General features: G+C 45.8%; 1 protein-coding gene across 9 annotated transcripts in view; it reads right to left on the bottom strand.

Annotated features, from left to right (window-relative positions):
* Window positions 1-19,779, bottom strand: part of Znf384 (zinc finger protein 384) — a 33,553-nt gene extending 13,774 nt beyond the window's left edge. For 4 of the 9 annotated variants that reach the window (XM_036180967.1, XM_036180958.1, XM_036180966.1 and 1 more), the window contains exons 1-4: window positions 19,373-19,610; window positions 18,459-18,518; window positions 737-807; window positions 204-441 (exon numbers count right to left, since the gene is read on the bottom strand). In XM_036180967.1, coding sequence (XP_036036860.1) covers window positions 204-441; window positions 737-802 — 304 coding nt within the window. In that variant the 5' untranslated portion in view covers window positions 803-807; window positions 18,459-18,518; window positions 19,373-19,610. The other 5 variants (XM_036180965.1, XM_036180960.1, XM_036180963.1 and 2 more) reach the window with 4 other exon arrangements.

The following is a 19,779-nucleotide window of genomic DNA, read 5'->3' as shown; positions in this document are numbered from 1 at the left end:
TCAAAGGCAGGGACCGCATCTTCTACTTCTTTGTATCCCCCACAATGCCTAGCACATTGCTAGGTACACAGTAGGCACTTAATAAAAATCTGATTGAGGAATTAAACACATACCCCACTCCCCATGTCCTCAGAGCCCTCCAGACTGGGGTACTGACCAGGAGAGATCAACACCTCAGAATGGAGAGCAGTAAGGGCCCTTACCTGCAGTCATCAGCCCTGTAGATGGGACAGGGACCACAGTGATGTTCTGGGTAACAGATGCCTGACTGTGTGGGGTCAGCTGTTCTGACTTGGATTCTGTGTCCATGCTAATGCCAGAGGACAGAGACACTGAGGCAGGCACTGTCAGCAAAGTGGGGTAGTGAGGTGGCGCCAGTCCACAGCCCTTTTCTGGCAATAGCTGATCCTTCATCTTGTTGATAAACATTGTATTTTCAATCTAAAAGAAAAGAAGGGGAAGAAGAGTACCCTCTTCAGACTGAGCAAGCCCGATTTTTGTCTGCTCCATAAGGACATTCCATTGTCTTCTTTCTCCTTGGAGATCAAGGAACAAGGAGTTGATTATCTGTTTCTGGACAGGAGCCAGACCCACACACTATGGAACTCTCAGTGGTAATGGACTCAGTGAAACTAGGTGTGTGTTACTTTGCTTCAGCCTCCACACCGTAGAAACACGAAGACCTCACTTCTCAGAGCTGAAATAAACACTGAGGAGAATAAAACAAACCACTTACCTGCCCTGAGACTGTGGGGATAGAAGGCCAGAAGTATGGGTTAGAATTGAAGTGAGACTCTTCCATTCTACCTGGAAAGAGACACAGCACCACGTCACGCCTGGGAATAACTACTGAATGCTAGTGATGGAATTCTGGTGTCTAGCACCTGACCACATAGTTGGGAACTAGGTCATGCTCTCAATGTCTAGACCAGACAAGGTGGCACTGGGCTGTATTCTCAGCACTCAGGAAGCTAGAGGCTAAGGCCAGTGTGGACCACTTATGAAACTCTCTCTAAAATAACATGAATAGAAACAACCACTGAGCAGTATGGCCCACCCCAAAACACAATTCTTAATGTTTATGACAAAATTTATGTACATCTTATTGAGTCATAAAACATTTGCCAAACTTCAAGAAACCAGAATTGGTATTTCACTTTGAACAGAAATGAAGTTATAGAAAAGAGATGTACCTATGGCCACACACAGCAAATCATCACAAGCTTGAAAGCAATCTTTAATTGTTCCCCTTTCCTTACTTACATCCATTTTCCTTGAAAAAAAAAAAAAAAAAGATTTCAGGCTGGCAGGAACCTGAACAACTCAATAGCTCAAGCTGGCCTCCAACTAGTGATCCTCCTCCTTCAGCCTCCTGTCTTATCTAGGATTATAGGATGTACCACCACACCTGGCCTAGAATCAGTCTTTGCGTATTAGATGATACCTGGGGCAATACCACACAAATCTCACCAAGACTAAAGAACAGGATGTCTTGTCTCACTGGGTTATATACATGATAGGCTGGGCAGAAAGAACCAAGGAATTAAGAATTACCAGTCTTAAAACAAACAAAACTGTAAAGGTGTGTGTGTGTGTGTGTGTGTGTGTGTGTGTGTGTGTGTGTGTGTAGGTGCCCTTGGAGGCCAGAAGAGAGAATTGGATCCCCTGGAGTTGGAGTTCTAGGTAGTTGGGAACTGAACTGTATCCACAGGAAGAGAAGACAGCACTCTTCAAACAGATTACCAGTTTTAAAAAGGAGTTCTGGCCAGGTGTGGTGTATGAATGTGTATGCATGTGTGTGATGAGTTGGAGTGTCTTCTTTGATCACTCTCCACCATATAAATTGAGGCAGGGTCTCTTGCTTAACCCAGATCTACTCCTTCTAACAGTCTGGCTACCTAGGCAGTCCCTGACTCCAGTTCATGAGTGCTAGGGTTACAGGTAGGCCAGCACCCACCTGTAACTTTTGTGGGGTTTGGAGATCCACACTCAGCTCTTCATTCTAACATCTCTCCAACCCTCTTGACTTTTCATTTTATTCTTTTATTATTTATTATCTATTATTTATATTTATTTTTCCTTCCCTAAGAAAGAATCTCTGTGTAGTCCCAGCTGTCCTGGAGCTCACTCTGTAGACAGGCTGGCCTCAACTCACAGATCTAACTGCCTCTGCCTCCGAGTGCTGGGATTAAAGGAATGGGGGCTGGGGGTGGGGGTGGGTGAAGTTAAGGGACTAGAGCAGTAGCTCAGTGGTCGTGAGTGCTTCTTGCTCAATCCTGAGGCTGGAATTTGGATCCTAGCACTCAGGCTGCTTGCAAATGATTGCAATTCCAAACCCAAGAGACCCAATGCCATCCTCCTGCCTTGGGGGCATGTGCACACACAATTTTTTTCTCTCCCTCAAGACAAGGTTTATCTATGTAACAGCTCTGGCTGTTCTAGAACTTTGCCCCCACCCCAAAAGAAAAAAAAAGTAGAAAAAGTAAAGCAACCACAATTCAGTTCAAAATCTATTTTCCTAATCTGATTACCTCGCTCTGGAAGGCTTCAATGGCAGTATGCTTGGTTAAGGGCAGCTGCCTAGGCCGGGAAAGACCCTCCAAGAAGGCAGGTAGTCGTGTGAGGCTGGAGGGGTGGCTTAGCACCTGTCTGGGATGTGTGTCCCTGGGTTTGATTCCCCTCCACAAGGAAGGTAGGGACGGGCCAGTGATGGCTCCGCAGGGAAGGGAACTCCTGCACAGGCCTAGGAACCCAGTCTCCCACCCATTACCCACTTTAGTTTTCTGAGACAGGGTTTCTCTGTGAAACAGTCCTGGCTGTCCTGGAACTGTCTCTGCCTCCTGAGTTGCTGGGATTAATGGTGTGTGGTACCTGCAGCCTCCGCACCCCCCAGTTTGATCACTGGAGCCCATATAAAGTGGAAAGAGAAACCTGATGACACAAAAGTTATATGCTGAATGACCTACCTAAACACACACACACACACACACACACACCATGGTATGCATGCACAGGCATACGAATGTATACAATAATAATTGGGCTGCCTGTGGAAACATCTTTAATCCAAGCGCTCAGGAAGTAGAAGCAGACAAACCACTGTGAGTTCCAAGCTAGCCTGGTCTATGTAGAGAGTTGCAGGCCAGCTGGCGCTACATAGTGAGACCTATGTATAAATTAATAACTAATAAGAATAGTGGAATAGCCGGGCAGTGATGGCGCACGCCTGTAATCCCAGCACTCGGGAGGCAGAGGCAGGTAGATCTCTGTGAGTTCGAGGCCAGCCTTGTCTACAGAGCAAGATCCAGGAAAGGCACACGAAAAGCTACACAGAGAAACCTTGTCTCGAAAAAACCAAAAAAAAAAAAAAAAAAAAAAAAAACCAAAAAAAATAGTGGAACAGAAAAAGGAACAGCAGGAATACACATTGCCACTAAAGAATAAATTTTTTTAAAGAGAAGGAAATGTCAATTACCCTAATTACATGTTAGAATCCATGTATCAAATTATCACCCTGTCCTCCAAAAATATGGCCAATTAGCAAGTATCAACTGAAAAACACCAATGCTAGACAGTGGTGGTGCACGCCTTTAATCCCAGCAATCAGGAGGCAGACACAGGCCAGCTTGGTCTACAGAGTGAGTTCCAGGGTAGTCAGGACTATTTCACAGAGAAACCGTCTCAAAAACACACATCACACCACCACCACCACCACCACCACCACCACCACCCACTATGCTGAGTCAAGAGCAGCCAGCCAGCTTTCAGGAAACGAAGGGCTGTGTGCACAAGTAAAGCTGCTTCTAGGGAGGGTGTGCTGGGGCTGACGGCAGACACCAGCCGAGAGAGAGAAGCCAGTAAGTGACTCCAGAGTCAGAAACACTTCCAACAAACAAGTCCAGGCAGGAAAAAAATTTTTTTCCCTTTGGGACAGGATCTCCACATAACCCTGGCTGATCTGGAACCTGAGATGTATGTCAGGTTGGCCTAGAACTCACAAAGATTTACCTGCCTCTGCCTCGAGTGTTGGAATTTAAGGCATGTGCCATCATACCCAGCTTTCTCTAATCTGTAATAATTTTAAATTTTATTTTTCTGTGTATAAATACTTACTTGAATCTATGTCTGCATCGTGTGCATGCAGTGACCTCAGAGGCCAATCCCCTTGGGACTAGGATTACAGATGTTTTAAACTGCCATAAGGATGCTGGAAATCAAACCCAGGTCCTCTAGAAAAGCCAGTGCTCCCTCCCCCCTTTTTTTTTTTACAAGATGGGGTTTTTCTGTGTAGTTTTGGTGCCTGTCCTAGCCTCGAACTCAGAGATCCACCTGGCTCTGCCTCCCAAATGCTGGGATTAAAGGCGTGTGCCACCACCGATGCCCAGCTTTTAAGGAAAGTGAGAGGGGTCACGTGGGTCCTTTTTTTTTTTTTTTTTTTTTTTTAAGGCCTGGTGTGGTCAGAAACCAGATGGCCTGGGAATTGAACCCGTGTTTTCTGGAACATCAGTCAGTGCTCTTCACTGCTGGGCCTTCTCTCTTTAGTCCCTTTACTTTTTTAACTCTCCAACTCCACCCACCCACCCCCACTCCAGGGTTTCTCTGTAGCTTTGGAGCCTGTCCTGGAACTCATTTTTTGGAGACCAGGCTGGCCTTGAACTCAGAGATCTGCCTGCCTCTGCCTCCTGAGTGCTGGGATTAAAGGCACCCACCACCGTCCGGCTCCCTTTTCAATTTTTAATTAAAAAAACAACAAAATAAAACTCTGAAACAGGGTCTGGAATTCACGGCAATCTTCCATGAGCCACCATGTCTGTTCCAGCAGACAGGGTCCTCAACTTCCTACACTTACTACTGTCTTCGTGTTTACTCTGTGTGAGTCCAGGCATACACAGGCACAGCACATACGTGGAGGCCAGAGACAGCTTGAGAGAGGCAGTCCTCTCCTCCTACCACGTGGGTTACAGGAGTCAAACAGCGTCAGCAGGTTGGTAGCAAGTGCTTTTGCTCTCTAAACTATCTTGCCAACCTCTGAATTTCTTTTTCTTTTTTTTGGTTTTCCGAGACAGGGTTTCTCTGTGTAGCTTAGAGCCTCTCCTGGAACTCACTCTGTAGACCAGGCTGGCCTCGAACTCACATAGATCCACCTGCCTCTGCCTCCTAAGTGCTGGAATTAAAGGCGTGAGCCACCACCGCCCGGCCCTCTGAATTCCTTAAAATCTACAAAAGGATGAAATGTATTTCAGCCATGGACAGGAATGTACCAAATCTGTGGCTTTGACAGCTTCTCATAAGTAAGGGTCAATTCTAAATGAGTAATGCCAGCCAAATCCTAGTCCTGAGTTACAAAAGTCACTCTAGGTATCCCCAGGGAATTGGTTCCAAGCCCCCTTCCCAATGGACATGAAAAGTACATGTCCAAGTCCCTTTAAACTACTGAAGTGTGCGTGCGCATTCACATCCATGGCACATGTATGAAGGTTAGAGGGGTTCTTATTGCAGTCACTTCTTTCCTTTTGAGATGTGGATGCTGGGATTGAACTCAAGCTGTCAGGCTTGGCAGCAAGCACCTCTACACCCAACAAGCCATCCTTTTATAAAATGACAGAGCTGGCAAGAAAGATAAATGTCCCACATCTTGTTCTCTGACCTCCACATGTATACTGTGGCATGCACATGCCACTGCACACTATCACACACACACAAAATGAACAAATGTTATAAGACATGTATTGGTAACCTCACATACACTTCCCCAAAATAATATGAATGCTACACACATAGTTGTTGTACCATATTCTTTAGAAAACTGTCTAACGCTTCTTATGTTCAGACAACAGTTACCTCAGACACACCCACACAGCACACCAGCAACAGTATAATATTTCCTAGTGTATCTACACATCTGGGGGCCAGCTGAACAGTAAGACTGTGAGATTCTGTTGATGCTAACCTAGCTGAACCTGACCTTTTATATAAAGGAGTTCCAGGACCTCCTAAGGCAACAGAAACAATCTGATTACAGTTTAAGGGGATCTAATCTAGCTAAACTTTTTGGGGGCAGCAATCACATATTCTACATTGATGTTGTCCCACTGCCCTTGACATCACTCAAATGTTATTTTGTACTGATTTGAATACGGTGGGTTGTATTTGTATAAATTTTCAAAAAGATGCTAGAAGCTCAAATGTCAACCATAACCTTTGTCTTTCTCCTCTTCCACTGAAGAGAAATAAAATAAAAGACACGTCATTGGGTATGGTCTTTGCACACCTTTGATCCCAGCACTCAGGAGGCAGAGGCAAGAGGATCTCTGAGTTCGAGGACAGCAGGGCTGACAAAGAAACCCTGTCTCGAAACAAAACAAAACTAAACAAGCCAAGAATGGTGATGGACAAAGCGAGTGAAGAAGAGAGTTTGGCTGCAGAATAAAAGGGAGGTCTACTTTTTTATTTCTCCCTAAAGAATAAAAGAGGTGCTGGCGGCGGCAGCGCACGCCTGCAATCCCAGCACTCGGGAGGCAGAGCCAGGTGGATCTCTGTGAGTTTGAGGCCAGCCTGGGCTACAGAGCGAGTTCCAAGACAGGTACCAAAAGAACACAGAGAAACCCTGTCTCGAAAAACCAAAAAAAAAAAAAAAGGGTTGGGGATTTAGCTCAGCGGTAGAGCACTTGCCTAGCAAGCACAAGGTCCTGAGTTCGATCCTCAGCTCAAAAAAAAAGAAAAGAAAAGAATAGATATGAAAATTCATAAGAGAAGTCCCAAACTAATAATGTCCCCATAAAGGATCTCTGAAAACGAGAACAAAGCATATACCCATTCCTATTTTCCTTAAGCAGAGAGAGCTCCAAGACTTCCTAAGGGTTCTGGGAAAGACTCTTCTACAAAAGGACAAAAAGGTCTACAGGACCACCATCACAGGCAACTGGAGCTATCTCTCTCCCACTGCCATTCAAAGTCATGTGGATGCAAGCAGCAGCAGCATTGTCTGTCATGCTCAACACGGTTAAGGATGGTTTCTTTTCTTTTGGTTTTTCCAGACAGGGTTTCTCCATGTAGTTTTGGTGCCTGTCCTGGATCTCGCTATGTAAACAGGGCTGGCCTCGAACTCACAGAGATCCGCCTGGCTCTATTTCCCGACTGCTAGGATTAAAGGCGTGCGCCACAGCGGCTGGCAAGAATATTTTTAAATGGCCAGGCAGGGGTGGCATGCTGTGGAATTTATTCCTTTACACTGTGTAAAGATATGTCAAGCCATTGGTTTAATAAAAGCTAAATGGCCAATAGCAAGGCAGAAGGTATAGCAGGGACTTCTGGACAGAGAGAGCTCTGGGAAGAAGAAAGGTGGTGTCACCAGCAGTCACAGAGGGAAGAGACATGCAGGAGAGGTAAAAGCCATGAATCACATGGCAACACACAGATGAACAGAAATGGGTTAATTTAAGTTAAAGAGCTAGTGAGTGCTGGGTAATGGTGGTGCACATCTTTAATCTCAGCACTTGGGAGGCAGAGGCAAGCATACCTCTGAGTTTTAAGCCAGCCTGGTCTACAAAGTAAGTTCCAGGACAGCCAGGGCTGTTGCATAGAGAAACTCTGCCTAAAAAAAAAAAATAAAAAATAATAAAAAAAAAAAAAGATAGTGGGGCAAGCCTAGCTAAGGCCAAGCTTTCATAATTAATAAGAAGTCTCCATGTTAATTTTTGGGAGCTGGATACCCAAAGAAAAGTACAGTGGTGTACACCTATAATCCCAGCACTTGAGAGGCAGAGGTGAATCTCTGGGTTTGAGGCTAGGGTGGTCTATAGAGCAAGTTCCAGGGCAGTCCCTTTCTCAAAGAACAACAACAACAAAGTATTGGCTGTCAGTATGTATGTGCATAGGTGCGACAGTGCACACATAGAAGCTAGAGGACAATTCTGTGCAGTCAATTCTCTGCTTCTATCTGACACGGGTTCTGGGAACCAAACTCGGTCTCCAGGCTTGATTGGAAAGTAGCTTTTCATGGCTGAATCAGTACTCAAGAAAGTGAGAGGACCTCACAATGTATACCATTTAATCCAGAAAATTCTAGAAGGTTGTGAGCCACCATGTGGTTGCTGGGAATTGAACTCAGAACCTCTGGAAGAGCAGCCAGTGCTCTTAACTTCTAAGCCATCTCCCTAGTCCCCTGACAATTCTAAAAAGCATGGATTGTTGATTTTGGGGGGTATGGGTGTGTGTTTAACATTTTTTTTTCCTTTGCTAAGAGTGGTGACACATGCCTTTAATTCTAGCACTCACAAGGCAGAGGCAGGTAGATTTCTGTGAGTTCAAAGCCAGCCAGGGCTACAGAATAAGACCCTAACTAAAAATTCTTTTATGTTGTGTGTGGAAGTTACATACATAATACCACACATGTGGAGGCCTACAGGAGTTGGTTCTTCCCTTCCACTGTGTGGTTTCTGGAGGCTGAACTCAAGTAATCAGGCTTGGCAGGGCATGCCTCTACCCACTGAGCAACTGGATGTCCTTGTTTTTGTTTGTTTTTGAGATAATGTCTCATATAGCCCAGGCTGGTCTCTGCTTCCCAAATGCTGCTGGAATTAAAGACATGCACCACCAAGCCCAGCTGCTGCTTTTTCAAGTAATGAATCTAGAGGACAAGTGACTCAGCCAAGGCAGCAGCAAAGGACAGGTTAAGGAGAAGGGCTCCGCTAGGTGGCCAGTGCACTCCTGTGACACAGAACACTTGGGGAGGGGCAGAAACCAGAAGCAGGAGCTACAGATCATCCTCAACTACATACACAGTAAATTTAAAGTCAATCTGGGCTCTAAAAGACGTCTCAAAAAAAAAAAAAAAAAAGGCAGTTGAGTGTGTGACTCCTACCTACTGTAGTCCCAGTGCTATAGTTCAGAGGTAAGGGAGTTCAAAGCTGCCATGAGTCTGAGGTCCGTGAGACCCTACCTCTAGCTGAGGTGTTACCATTGGCAGTTAATGGCTGCTGGAATATGGGGAGCCATTTTCTTCAGTAAACAATCCCACGTTCATGTTCATGCAAACTATCTTAATTAAATTCAGTGAGACATAGGACAGAAAAAGACATGAAGTAGGAACAAAGAAGGGGTCCAAAGGGAAGGGAATAAGAAAGGGTAATGGGGGCTGGAGAGATGGCTCAGAGGTTAAAAGAACTGGCTGCTCTTCCAGAAGTACTGAGTTCAATTCCCAGCAACTACATGGTGGCTTACAGCCATTTATAAGATCTGGTGCCCTCTTCTGGCCTGCAGGCAGAACACTGTATACATAACAAATAAATCTAAAAAAAAAAAAAAAAAAAAAAAAAAAAGGGTAATGGTTACATACATATATGAAGTTGTCAAAGAAAAAAATTACATAAACAAAACAGGAAGCAGGAAGTGGTGGTAAATGCCTTAGGCAAAGGCAGGCAGATTTCTGAGCTGGAGGCCAGCCTTGGTCTACAGAGCAAGTTCCAGGACAGCCAGGCTGTTACACAGAGAAACCCTGTCTGGAAAAACCAACCAAACAACTAACCAAACAACCAACCAAAAGCGGAACTAGAGAGCCAGCTCTGTGGTTAAAGCACCAGTTGCTGGCTGGGGACTCAGGTTCAATTCTCAGCACCCAGACATCAGCACAAGTTAACCTTTACATCCAGTTCCAGGGCTGCTTCCAACATGGCACACAAATGGTTCACATCCAGACATAGAGGCAAAACACTAATGCACATAAAACAAATCTTGAAAACACATATGAGCGCGGGCGCACACACACACACACCCCAAAATAAACAGGCCCACAATCCTAGCACTCTATAGGAAAGGAAGACTGCATAAATTCAAGGTCAACCAGGCCTACATAATGAGACAATGTATCCAAAAGAAGGGAGAGATTCTGGTAGAAACAAAGACAATACAAATGAAGTAACACACTAGGAATGTGAATTGATCCAGGCACTTAAATTTAAAAAATTGTGTGTGTGTGGGGGGGGAGGGTCTGGGGAGATAGCTCAGTTGTCAAAGTGCTTGTCACACAAACCTGAAAACTTGAGTTCAATCCCCAGAACTCACACAGTCTCCCACTATTTATCCAGTTCCTTCACATATGTACAACACACACACACACACACACACACACACACACGCACGCACGCACGCACGCACGCACGCACGCGCGCACACTCGGGAAAGCAGCACTTATCAACCCGAGGCACACTGGTTTTAAAAAAATTTTTTTTTTCCGAGACAGGGTTTCTCTGTGTAGCTTTGCGCCTTTCCTGGAACTCACTCTGTAGACCAGGCTGGCCTTGAACTCAGAGATCTGCCTGTCTCTGCCTCCCAAGGGCTGGGATTAAAGGGTGCGCCATTACCTCCAGGCGGTTTTAAATTTTTTTATTTGATGTGTTTGGGTGTTCATCTGCATGTATGTCTATTTACCATGTACATGCTTTGTGTCAACATTGAAGACCCCAGAACTGGAGTCAGATAGGTGTGAATTGCCACGTGGGTGCTGGGAATTGAACCTGGGTCCTCTGCAAGAGCAGCCAGTGCTCTTAACTGCAGGGCCCTCTCTCCAGCTCCCCAAACTTAAGTTTGTTTTGTTTTTGAAACAGGGTTTCTCTATGTAGCCCTGGATGGCCTAGAATTCACTATGTAGACAAGAGTGGCCTTGAACTCATAGAGTTTCACCTGCCCCTGCCTCCTAAGTGCTGGATTAAGTGTGAGCAAAAAAATAAATAAATAAATAAATAAATAAATAAATAAATAAAAAAAGTTTTGGATAGCAGCAAACTGACATTCAGTTCAAGATCATATTCTCATGAAACTTCACATATATATATATATATTCCAATATAACTTATTTTGGAATGGAGTATGAATAAAAAGGCCAATCTTACCCAAGTGTGATGGCACACACCTATATGCACAGTACTTGTGGGAGGCAGAGACAGGACGATCGGGAGTTCAGGCCATCCTTCTCCTTTGCTACATAGAGTATTCAAGGCCAGTCTGGTATACATGAGACCACTGTCTCAAAAAAAAAAAAAAAAAAAAAAAAAAACCCAGAGCCAAGGACTAACAAGACGACTTAGCAGGTAAGGGCACTTGCTGCCATGCCTGACAATCTAAGTTTGGTCTCTTATTCTTAAAAGGTAAAACGTGAGAACTAGCAACTACTACAAGTTGTCCTCCGATCTCTGCACACGCACAGCAGCACACTCAGGCACACACACATACACAATAATGAAATGTTAAAACAAACTTGCCATGCCATGGTGGTGCACACCTTTAATCCTGGCACTTAGGAGGCAGAAGCAGGCAGGTTTGTGTGAGTTCAAGGACAGCCTGGTCTACAGAGTGAGTTCCATGATGGCCAAGGCTGTTACACAAAGAAACTGTCTCAAAAAAAAAAAAAAAAAAAAAAAAGCCAAAAAAACACACTAAAACAAATCCACAGCCGGGCAGTGGTGGTGCACGCCTTTAATCCCAGCACTCGAGAGGCAGAGCCAGGTGGATCTCTGAGTTCGAGGCCAGCCTGGGTTACCAAGTGAGTTACAGGAAAGGTGCAAAGCTACACAGAGAAACTCTGTCTTGAAAAATAAACAAAACAAAATCCACACAACCTATAATCCAGCACAGATGGCGCAAGCAAGTGACATGAAGCACGTTCTATTCCCACTGACATGCCTGCTGCTTCCAAGCACATACCTAGTCTCATGGTGTGCACCCTAGGGTCAGTTGACTTGAGGTAGAGAAAAACAGAGCCTCGTTTACTGATAGGTCTATATTCTATGCAGGGACAGACAGAGAAGTAGACAGCTGCAGTATTATAACCCCTTTCTGAGACAACCCTGAAAGACACAGGTAAAGGTGAGTCTTCACTGTGGGTAGAACACATGGTCATGGGCTATAGCCAATGGAGTAGTGAATGGTCAGGGACTTGGAAAGAGCATAATTAGAAAACTGATAAGAAATACATCTGGGAGAAAAAGTATGTGAGTAGATCTCTCCAAACAGGTGAAGGATGTGAAGATACTTGGTTTTTTGTTTTTGTTTTGTTTTTGAGACAGGGTTTCTCTGTAGGATTGGAGGCTGTCCTGGAACTTGCTTTGTAGACCAGGCTGGCCTCGAACTCACAGAGATCCACCTGCCTCTGCCTCCCAAGTGCTGGGATTATAGGCGTGTGCCACCACTGCCCAGCTGTGAAGATACTTGTATCTCATGTTAAGTGTTCATCAAAAGGTGACTTTGGAAGCCGGGCGGTGGTGGCGCACGCCTGTAATCCCAGCACTTGGGAGGCAGAGGCAGGTGGATCTCTGTGAGTTCGAGGCCAGCCTGGTCTACAAAGCAAGTTCCAGGACAGCCTCCAAAGCTACAGACAAACCCTGCCTCGAAAAACCAAAAAAAGGCGACTTTGGCAGGAGTCCAATAATGCAGTAGACAGGATGACCCATCTGGACAGTGAGCCTCCCATACCCCCATCCCTGTCCCTGCCCAATGGCCCAGGAACAAAGTTGCCATGGTGGCAGAGACAGAAGTTATGCATGGGCTTGACCACATGGACTTCCACTCACTGCTGACCTGAGTACAACTGCCGTGCACCCACAGGCACCATTCCTGGGATCACCAGCCAGCGACCTAGTGCCAGGTTGACTACATCGGACAACTTTCTTCATGAAGAGGAAATCGCTTTGTCCTTACTGGAACAGACACTCAGATAGGAATTCGCCTTTCCTGCTCCTAACAAAAGTACCATCTGTGGATTTACAGAATGCCTTATCTATCGTTATGGTTCCACAAAGCATTGTTTCTAAGGAGGGAACTCACTTCACAGCCAGAAATTTGTGACAGTGAGCCCATGTTCTACCATGGTCCCCACCATGCCAAAGCAGCTGGCCTGATCATATGGTAGAATGGACTTTTGGAGACACAGTTTAAGCACCTATGAGGAGGCTAATTAGGTGGAAGAAAGAAAAGTTCAGAGTTGAGGGCAAGAAAGATGGCTTCATGATTAAGAGTACATACTGAGCCTGGCGTGGTTGCACACGCCTTTAATCCCAGTGCTCTCTTTTCCCCCATGGTACCCCCCCTCCCACCTTTTTTTTAACAAGACAGGGTTTTTCTGTGTAGTTTTGGTGCCTGTCCTAGCCTCGAACTCACGGAGATCCTCCTGGCTCTACCTCCCAAGCACTGGGATTGTATACTGCTTTTGCAGAATATCCAAGTTTGGTTCCTAGCACTCTTGGTCGGTGGCTCTTGGGGAATCACATATACATAACCACAAACATACACATAATTAAAAAAAAAAAAAAAAAAAGGTCATCCATCCAAGTGTATATAACAAGCTTGCAGCAAGCCTGGGATACATGAGACCCTATCTTAAAAAAGTAAATTAAAAACAGGGATACAGGGTTGGGGATTTAGCTCAGTGGTAGAGTGCTTGCCTAGCAAGCACAAGGCCCTGGGTTCGATCCTCAGCTCAAAAAAAAAAACAAAAAACAAAAAACAAAAAACAAACAGGCCTGAGCTGGATCCCCCATACTATAAACTGGGTGTGGCAGTGTATACCTGTAATTCCACAACTGGGAAATTCTAAGCAAGAGGAACAGAAGATCAAGGTCATCTTTGACTCTAAACAGCAAGACCAGCCTGGGGTACATGAAACCCTGCCTCAAACAAAACAACAAACCCTATTGTTTAAAGTAACGGAGAGCCAGGGCCGAGGAAGGTCTCAAACTAAGAGTACTTGTTCTCACAGAAGCCTCAGGCCCAGTTCTTAGCACCACACAGTGGCTGGCAACCATCCATATCGCATCTTCTGAAACACTAGGCATGCACATGGTGCAAATACACACCTGTGGGCAAAATAGTCATGCACATTAAATAATGTTTTGGTTTGTTTGTTTTTTGAGACAGGTTTTCTCTGTGTAGCCCTGGTTGTCCTAGAACTCACTCCAGGATGGTCTCTACTTCAGAGAAATCCACCTGCTAGGATTAAAGACATGCGCCGCGCCACCGCCACCACCACCTGGTAAATGCTTTTTAATTAAAAAAAAAAAAAAAAAAAAATTAGGGCTGGAGAGATGGCTCAGAGGTTAAGAACACTGACTGTTCTTCCAGAGGTCCTGAGTTCAATTCCCAGCACCCACATGGTGGATCACAACATCTGTAACGAGATCTGGTGCCCACTTCTGGCCTGCAGGCATAATGCAGACAAAAAAACACTGTATACATAATAAATAAATAAATCTTAAAAAAAAAAATTAAAGTAACAGAGGGCCAGAGAATAAAGGCCAAGCCTGATGACCTGAGTTCAGTCCCTAGGCCTCACATAGTAGAGTGAACAGACTATGACAAAATATGCCTTAAATTCCACATGTGCTCTATGATGCATCCCCCTCCACACCAAAAAAAAAAAAAAGTAATACATTTTAAAAAGTAAATAAATAAAAACTCAACCTGCTAGTCATCATGGCCTTTCATCCCAACACTGGGGAGGCAAAGGCAAGAAGGTCTCTTCTTTTGAGTTCAAGGCCAGCTGGTCTCCACATTTCCAGCCAAGGATCCATGGTAAGATTGTCTCAAAATAAAATAAAGAGGCAATTCCAATAAACAGGACAGCCCAAAATCAGGCACTTAAGAACTACTGCTCACAAAGCATAACTAGTCAGCTGTAAAATGGCATGTGAGAAAAATGCTGCCATTTGTAGGACACAGTAGCTCACACCTATGATCTAAGCACTTGAGGGGCTGAGATTGGAGGACCGTTATGGGAGTAAGAGACCAGCTCCTGCCCTATATGGCTCCAGGACAATCTGGGTACTGAGTGTGACCCTATCTCAAAAATTCAGACAACTTGTTTTTACAGGTGAAAGGTGCTTGCTGCCATGTCTGACTGGTAACTGTAGCTCCAATCCCAGAATGTACATGGTGGATGGAAAGAATCAACTCTTCCAAGTTGTCCTCTGACCTCCACATGTGTGCTATCTCACATCTGTACACACACACACACACACACACACACACACACACAACAAAAAGCTATCTATACTATCCTTTTCCTGGTAGGTTATCCTAAATCTATATATCCCTTGACATGAGATCAGCTGCAGAGCCAAGAATGATGGCTATGGCTAAAATACAATGCAAATGGTACCCCATATACCACAGCACTCAAATTCTTGTTGGCCTGCCATCTTACCACTCACTTTTCCCCCTTTTCTATCACAGAGAAAATCTCCCCAAACTACTCGACAGTCTCACAACCTAAAGAAGTCTATTGATATAATGGGGGAAACCATCTCTACACAAAGTATCTCTACCAGTGTGTGTGTGTGTGTGTGTGTGTGTGTGTGTGTGTGTGTGTGTGTGTGTGTGTTTCTCCCCAGACAAGGTTTCTCTATATAACAGTCCTGAATGTCCTAGAACTTGCTCTGTAGACCAGGCTCACCTCAAACTCAGAGATCCTCCTGCCTCTGTCTCCTGAGTACTGGGATTAAAGGCGTGTACCACCATCACCCAGCATCTACCTAAAAAAGGCTTTACCACTTTTAATTTAAAAACAAAAAAGAAGCCATGCCTCAGCACTTGGGAGGCAGAGGCAGACATCTCTTTGAGTTCGAGTCCAGCCTGGTCTACAAAGTGAGTTCCTGAACAACCAGGACTGTTACATAGAGAAACCTTGTCTGAATACAAAAAATAAACAAAGACAAGCTCAGTGTGGTAGGCTAGTAAAGCCTTTAATCCCCAGCACTCAGGAGACAGACGCAGGAGGATCTTTGTGACTTTACTACTAGCCTGGCCTATGTAGTGAGACCTCATCTCAAAAATACAGATAGATGATAGATAGATGGTTGATTGATAGATAGATAGATAGATAGATAGATAGAGATAGACAGACATAGACAGATAAGGAGCAGGAGAGATGACTCAGTAGCTAAAAGCATTAGACGCTCTTGCCTGGGTTCAAGACCCAGTATCCACATGGCAGCTCAAAACCACCTGTAACTCCAGTTTCAATGCCCTCTTCTGGCCTCCAGAGCCACTGGGCATGCAAGTGGTATAGATACACACAAAGGCAAAACAATCATACACATTAAAAAAATTAAAGGAAAAAAACCTAACAAACCCCACCCCAAACTATCATGATTAAATTAGCCCTTTTCTTTCCAGTCTCCAATCTCAGTATGGTGATTGGCTGAGAAGGGCAAGGCCTGCCCAGCATGCATAAAGCCCTGGGTTTGATGGCCAGCAGTACACAAACCTGGGTGAGGTCAAACTGCTGACCCCAGCATGCAGGTGGAGACAGAAGGATCACAAGGTCAAGGTCAGGCTTAACTACAAAGTGAGTTTAAAGTCATCTTGTGCAACATGAGACCCTATCTTTTTTTTGGGGGGGGGGTTCCTAAGACAGGGTTTCTCTGTGTAGTTCTGGTTGACACTCTGTAGGCCTTGAACACAAGAGATTCACCTACCTCTGCCTCCCCAAGTACTGCAAAGGTCCAGATAAGACCCTACCTTAAAAAGTAAAGTAAAAAAGAGAGAGCTGTGGAAACAGCTCAGCAGGAAAGGCTAATTGCCATCAGGCCTGACTCCAGTTCAATCCCCAGATCCACATGATAGGGAGATCCAACTCCCTCAAGTTGTCCTCTGGCCTCAGTACGAGTACAAACATACACAAAATAAATAGATCTAGAATATAAATTCAAAAATTTACAAAAAAATATAAAAAATTTCTTAAAAAGGAGTTATTGGAAGAATTAGGAGATGTTAACAATGGGGCAAGCACTCTTGCACTAAAGCTTTGTCCCTCTACCCAGCCATTTATAGTGTTTCCAACCATCCAAAGGTAAAGGTGTCATGACCTTGAGAATATGGTTTTGACTGACATGGTGAGGACCACAGGTTTATATTACTTGCTATTTTATCTAGTGTTTGTGTGTTTATGAAGGTGCACAGATGTGTGTTGATGCTTGTGAACAGAGGCCAGAAGACAACTTCAGATGTCATTACACAGGGGCCATCTACTTTATTTTTGGATACTGGGTATCTCACTGACCTAGGTCTCACCAATTCTGCTACACTGGCTAGCCAGTAAACCCACCTGTCCCTGCCTCCCCAGTTGGAAGCCTACCATGCCCAGCTTTCTTACAGGGATTCCAAGGATCAAACGTAGGTCCTTATGTTTGTATGACAAGCACTTTACCAACTGAATTATCTCTCCAGCCCTTTGCGGTTTTTTTTTTCCTTATGGGGATGTTCACACAAATTTTAATATTTAAAACTGTAAACCATGTTACTTTGCTGTTGTTTTTAAGGATTTATTTATTTTAGGCATATGGGTGTTTCATCTGCATAAGAGAAGAGGGCATCAGATCCCATGGAACAACAGTTATAGACAGTTGTGAGCTGCCAATGTGGGTGCTGGGAATTGAACTCAGGACCTGTGGAAGGGCCACCAGTGCTCTTAACTGCTGAGCCATCACTCCAGCCCCTAGTGTTGTGTTTTTTAACTGCTATTTTTCAACTAAAGAATTTTACTTACTGCCATGCAGAGTGGCATACGCCTGTAGTCCCAGCACGTGGGTGGCAAAGGTACAAGGATCCCCTCAAGTTTGGGGCCAATCTGGTTTACTTAGTGAGTTCCAGGTTAGGCAGAGCTATATAACAAAATCTTGTCTCCCAAAAATGAAATACAATGTTTCACTATTAGCATCAGTCTCATATTTGGATTTGACTGACTTACTACTACAGCAGACATCATATAATTTTATCCCTTTAATTTTAAACTACCCGAGAAGCAGTGTTCCCCCCGAAAAACCTCACCTGACATCAAATTCAAACAATCCCATGTTAGAGTCTCATCACTCAACAGATCCACACAAACACTCCACTGGACACTAAGAATGGGAAACACTCTCCAAACCTGGCTCTTCTTGTTTCTGTAAGTTACACCACAGACTACCCCTTTCAATCTGGGTCCCTGTGTCTCCACAGCAAAATCAATCTCTGACAAAATGCAAGCCCTTCACAGGTTTCACCTGAGCACTTCACATTTCATTCCTGATGAGTACCAATGGCAAGGAAAGGTAACAAAGGTCCAGGGCAAACTTTTGTTTTGTTTTGTTTTTTTCCAGACAGGGTTTCTCTGTGTAGCTTTGCGCCTTTCCTGGAACTCGCTTTGTAGACCAGGCTGGCCTCGAACTCACAGAGATCCGCCTGCCTCTGCCTCCCGAGTGCTGGGATTACAGGCATGCGCCACCACCGCCCAGCCCAGTGCCAACTTTTTACATAAAAACTAAACTACAAAAGGCCGATTTTTTTTTCTCTAACAGCAAATACCAGTATCACAAGTGTTGATTACTCCAATAATTCTGTCACATTGTTAACGAAAACAAAACAAACAAAAAAACCCAGTTGACTATGACCCCATCTCCTCCCAAATCATTAACCCAAGATTGTCTTACCCTCTCTCTCTCTTCCTCCTGACGTCTTATTCCTTCTCCTTTCCAGGGCTCCTGAACTTTCTGGAAACAAATTCTCTAGGTTACAGAGGCCGGTAAGGTGAGGCCACCAAACAACTGTAGAAAACCTTAGAAGTTCTTGGACTGTCAGCAATCTGGGAAGCAGGCAGCTTCCCCAACCAACAATCCAAGGATGGAAGGGCAGTCACAGGCGGTCAGTGCACTCACTACGTGGATATATGGGAAATAAACCAGTTCCCCAAAACTAAGATGAATTCTGTCACCAGCATGTGGGTCTCACACCTAGGCTCAGACACTCATTCTTCATTGCCCAGGGCTACAAGTAACCGGGAGTCAGAGAACAGAAGAGATGCAGGAGGGTCCCTGCTGCTGAGGGTGGGGGGATGCCCAAGCCCTTGTGTCAGGCACAGTGCCAAGTTCAGGCCCAGCCACTTCCTCTGGCCTCGCCCCCTCCCCAGTCCACTTCTGTGAGGACTTCGCCCCCTGCCTACCCAAGGCCTTGTGCCAAGAAGTACCTCCTTCAACCTTCAGTGGTCTATATAGTGGAGACCCCCCAGCTGTCCCCCTAAAGCCTTCGCTCCCCTGAGACACCCAACTGGGTCCTTCCTCCCGATGTCAACCCCCACTCCTTCCTCAAAGACCGGTCTTTGGGACGTCCCTCCTTCACCCCTCCAGGGAGCTGAACTCTGCCACCCACCAGACAGGCACCCGCCCCCTAAACCCCCCCCATTCCTCCTCATCGCCCGCTCCTCCACAACCACTTCCGGTTCCGGGACAGACACACTTACAGTCACATCGCGGACCCCCCCCCCCCCACATCCCGCTCACCCAAGGAAAAGGGGAGGGGGAGGAGCGAAGGGCTCGGCGCGCGCCGACTGCAGCGGCGCCAGACTCACCCGGCGGCGGCGGCGGCGGCGCCGGAGCCAGCGCACGGGAGGGGCGGCGTTTGCAGGGAAGGGAGGGAGCCGAGGGAGTGCGAGGACCCGCGGGGCGCGGGGTGGGGAACGAAAGGCGGGGTGCGCGGGCATGCACGGCAGGCGCCAGACGGACCCCCACGCTCGCAGGGCTGCGCGCGAGACACCCGCAGGGCGGGGGCGCGAGGCACGGTGTGGCCCCCCTGCCCTCCCTCCTCCCGAACACTCACCCGGAAGTGGTGCTGCGGCTCGTGCTCCCGGGAACCCCAATTCCTCCACGCCCACCTTCCTCCCTCCCTCCCCCCCCCAACAGCGTCAGTGAGGAGTCGTTTCACGGAGAAGGCGGGAGAGCCGGAAACGAAAAGGGGGGGGGAGGGAGGGAAGCAGCG

The sequence above is a fragment of the Onychomys torridus genome, chromosome 3, assembly GCF_903995425.1.
Source record: "Onychomys torridus chromosome 3, mOncTor1.1, whole genome shotgun sequence".
Taxonomy (NCBI): Eukaryota; Metazoa; Chordata; class Mammalia; order Rodentia; family Cricetidae; genus Onychomys; species Onychomys torridus.
The sequence above is the reverse complement of the archived record's forward strand: the minus strand, read 5'-3'. Positions and strand labels throughout refer to the sequence as shown.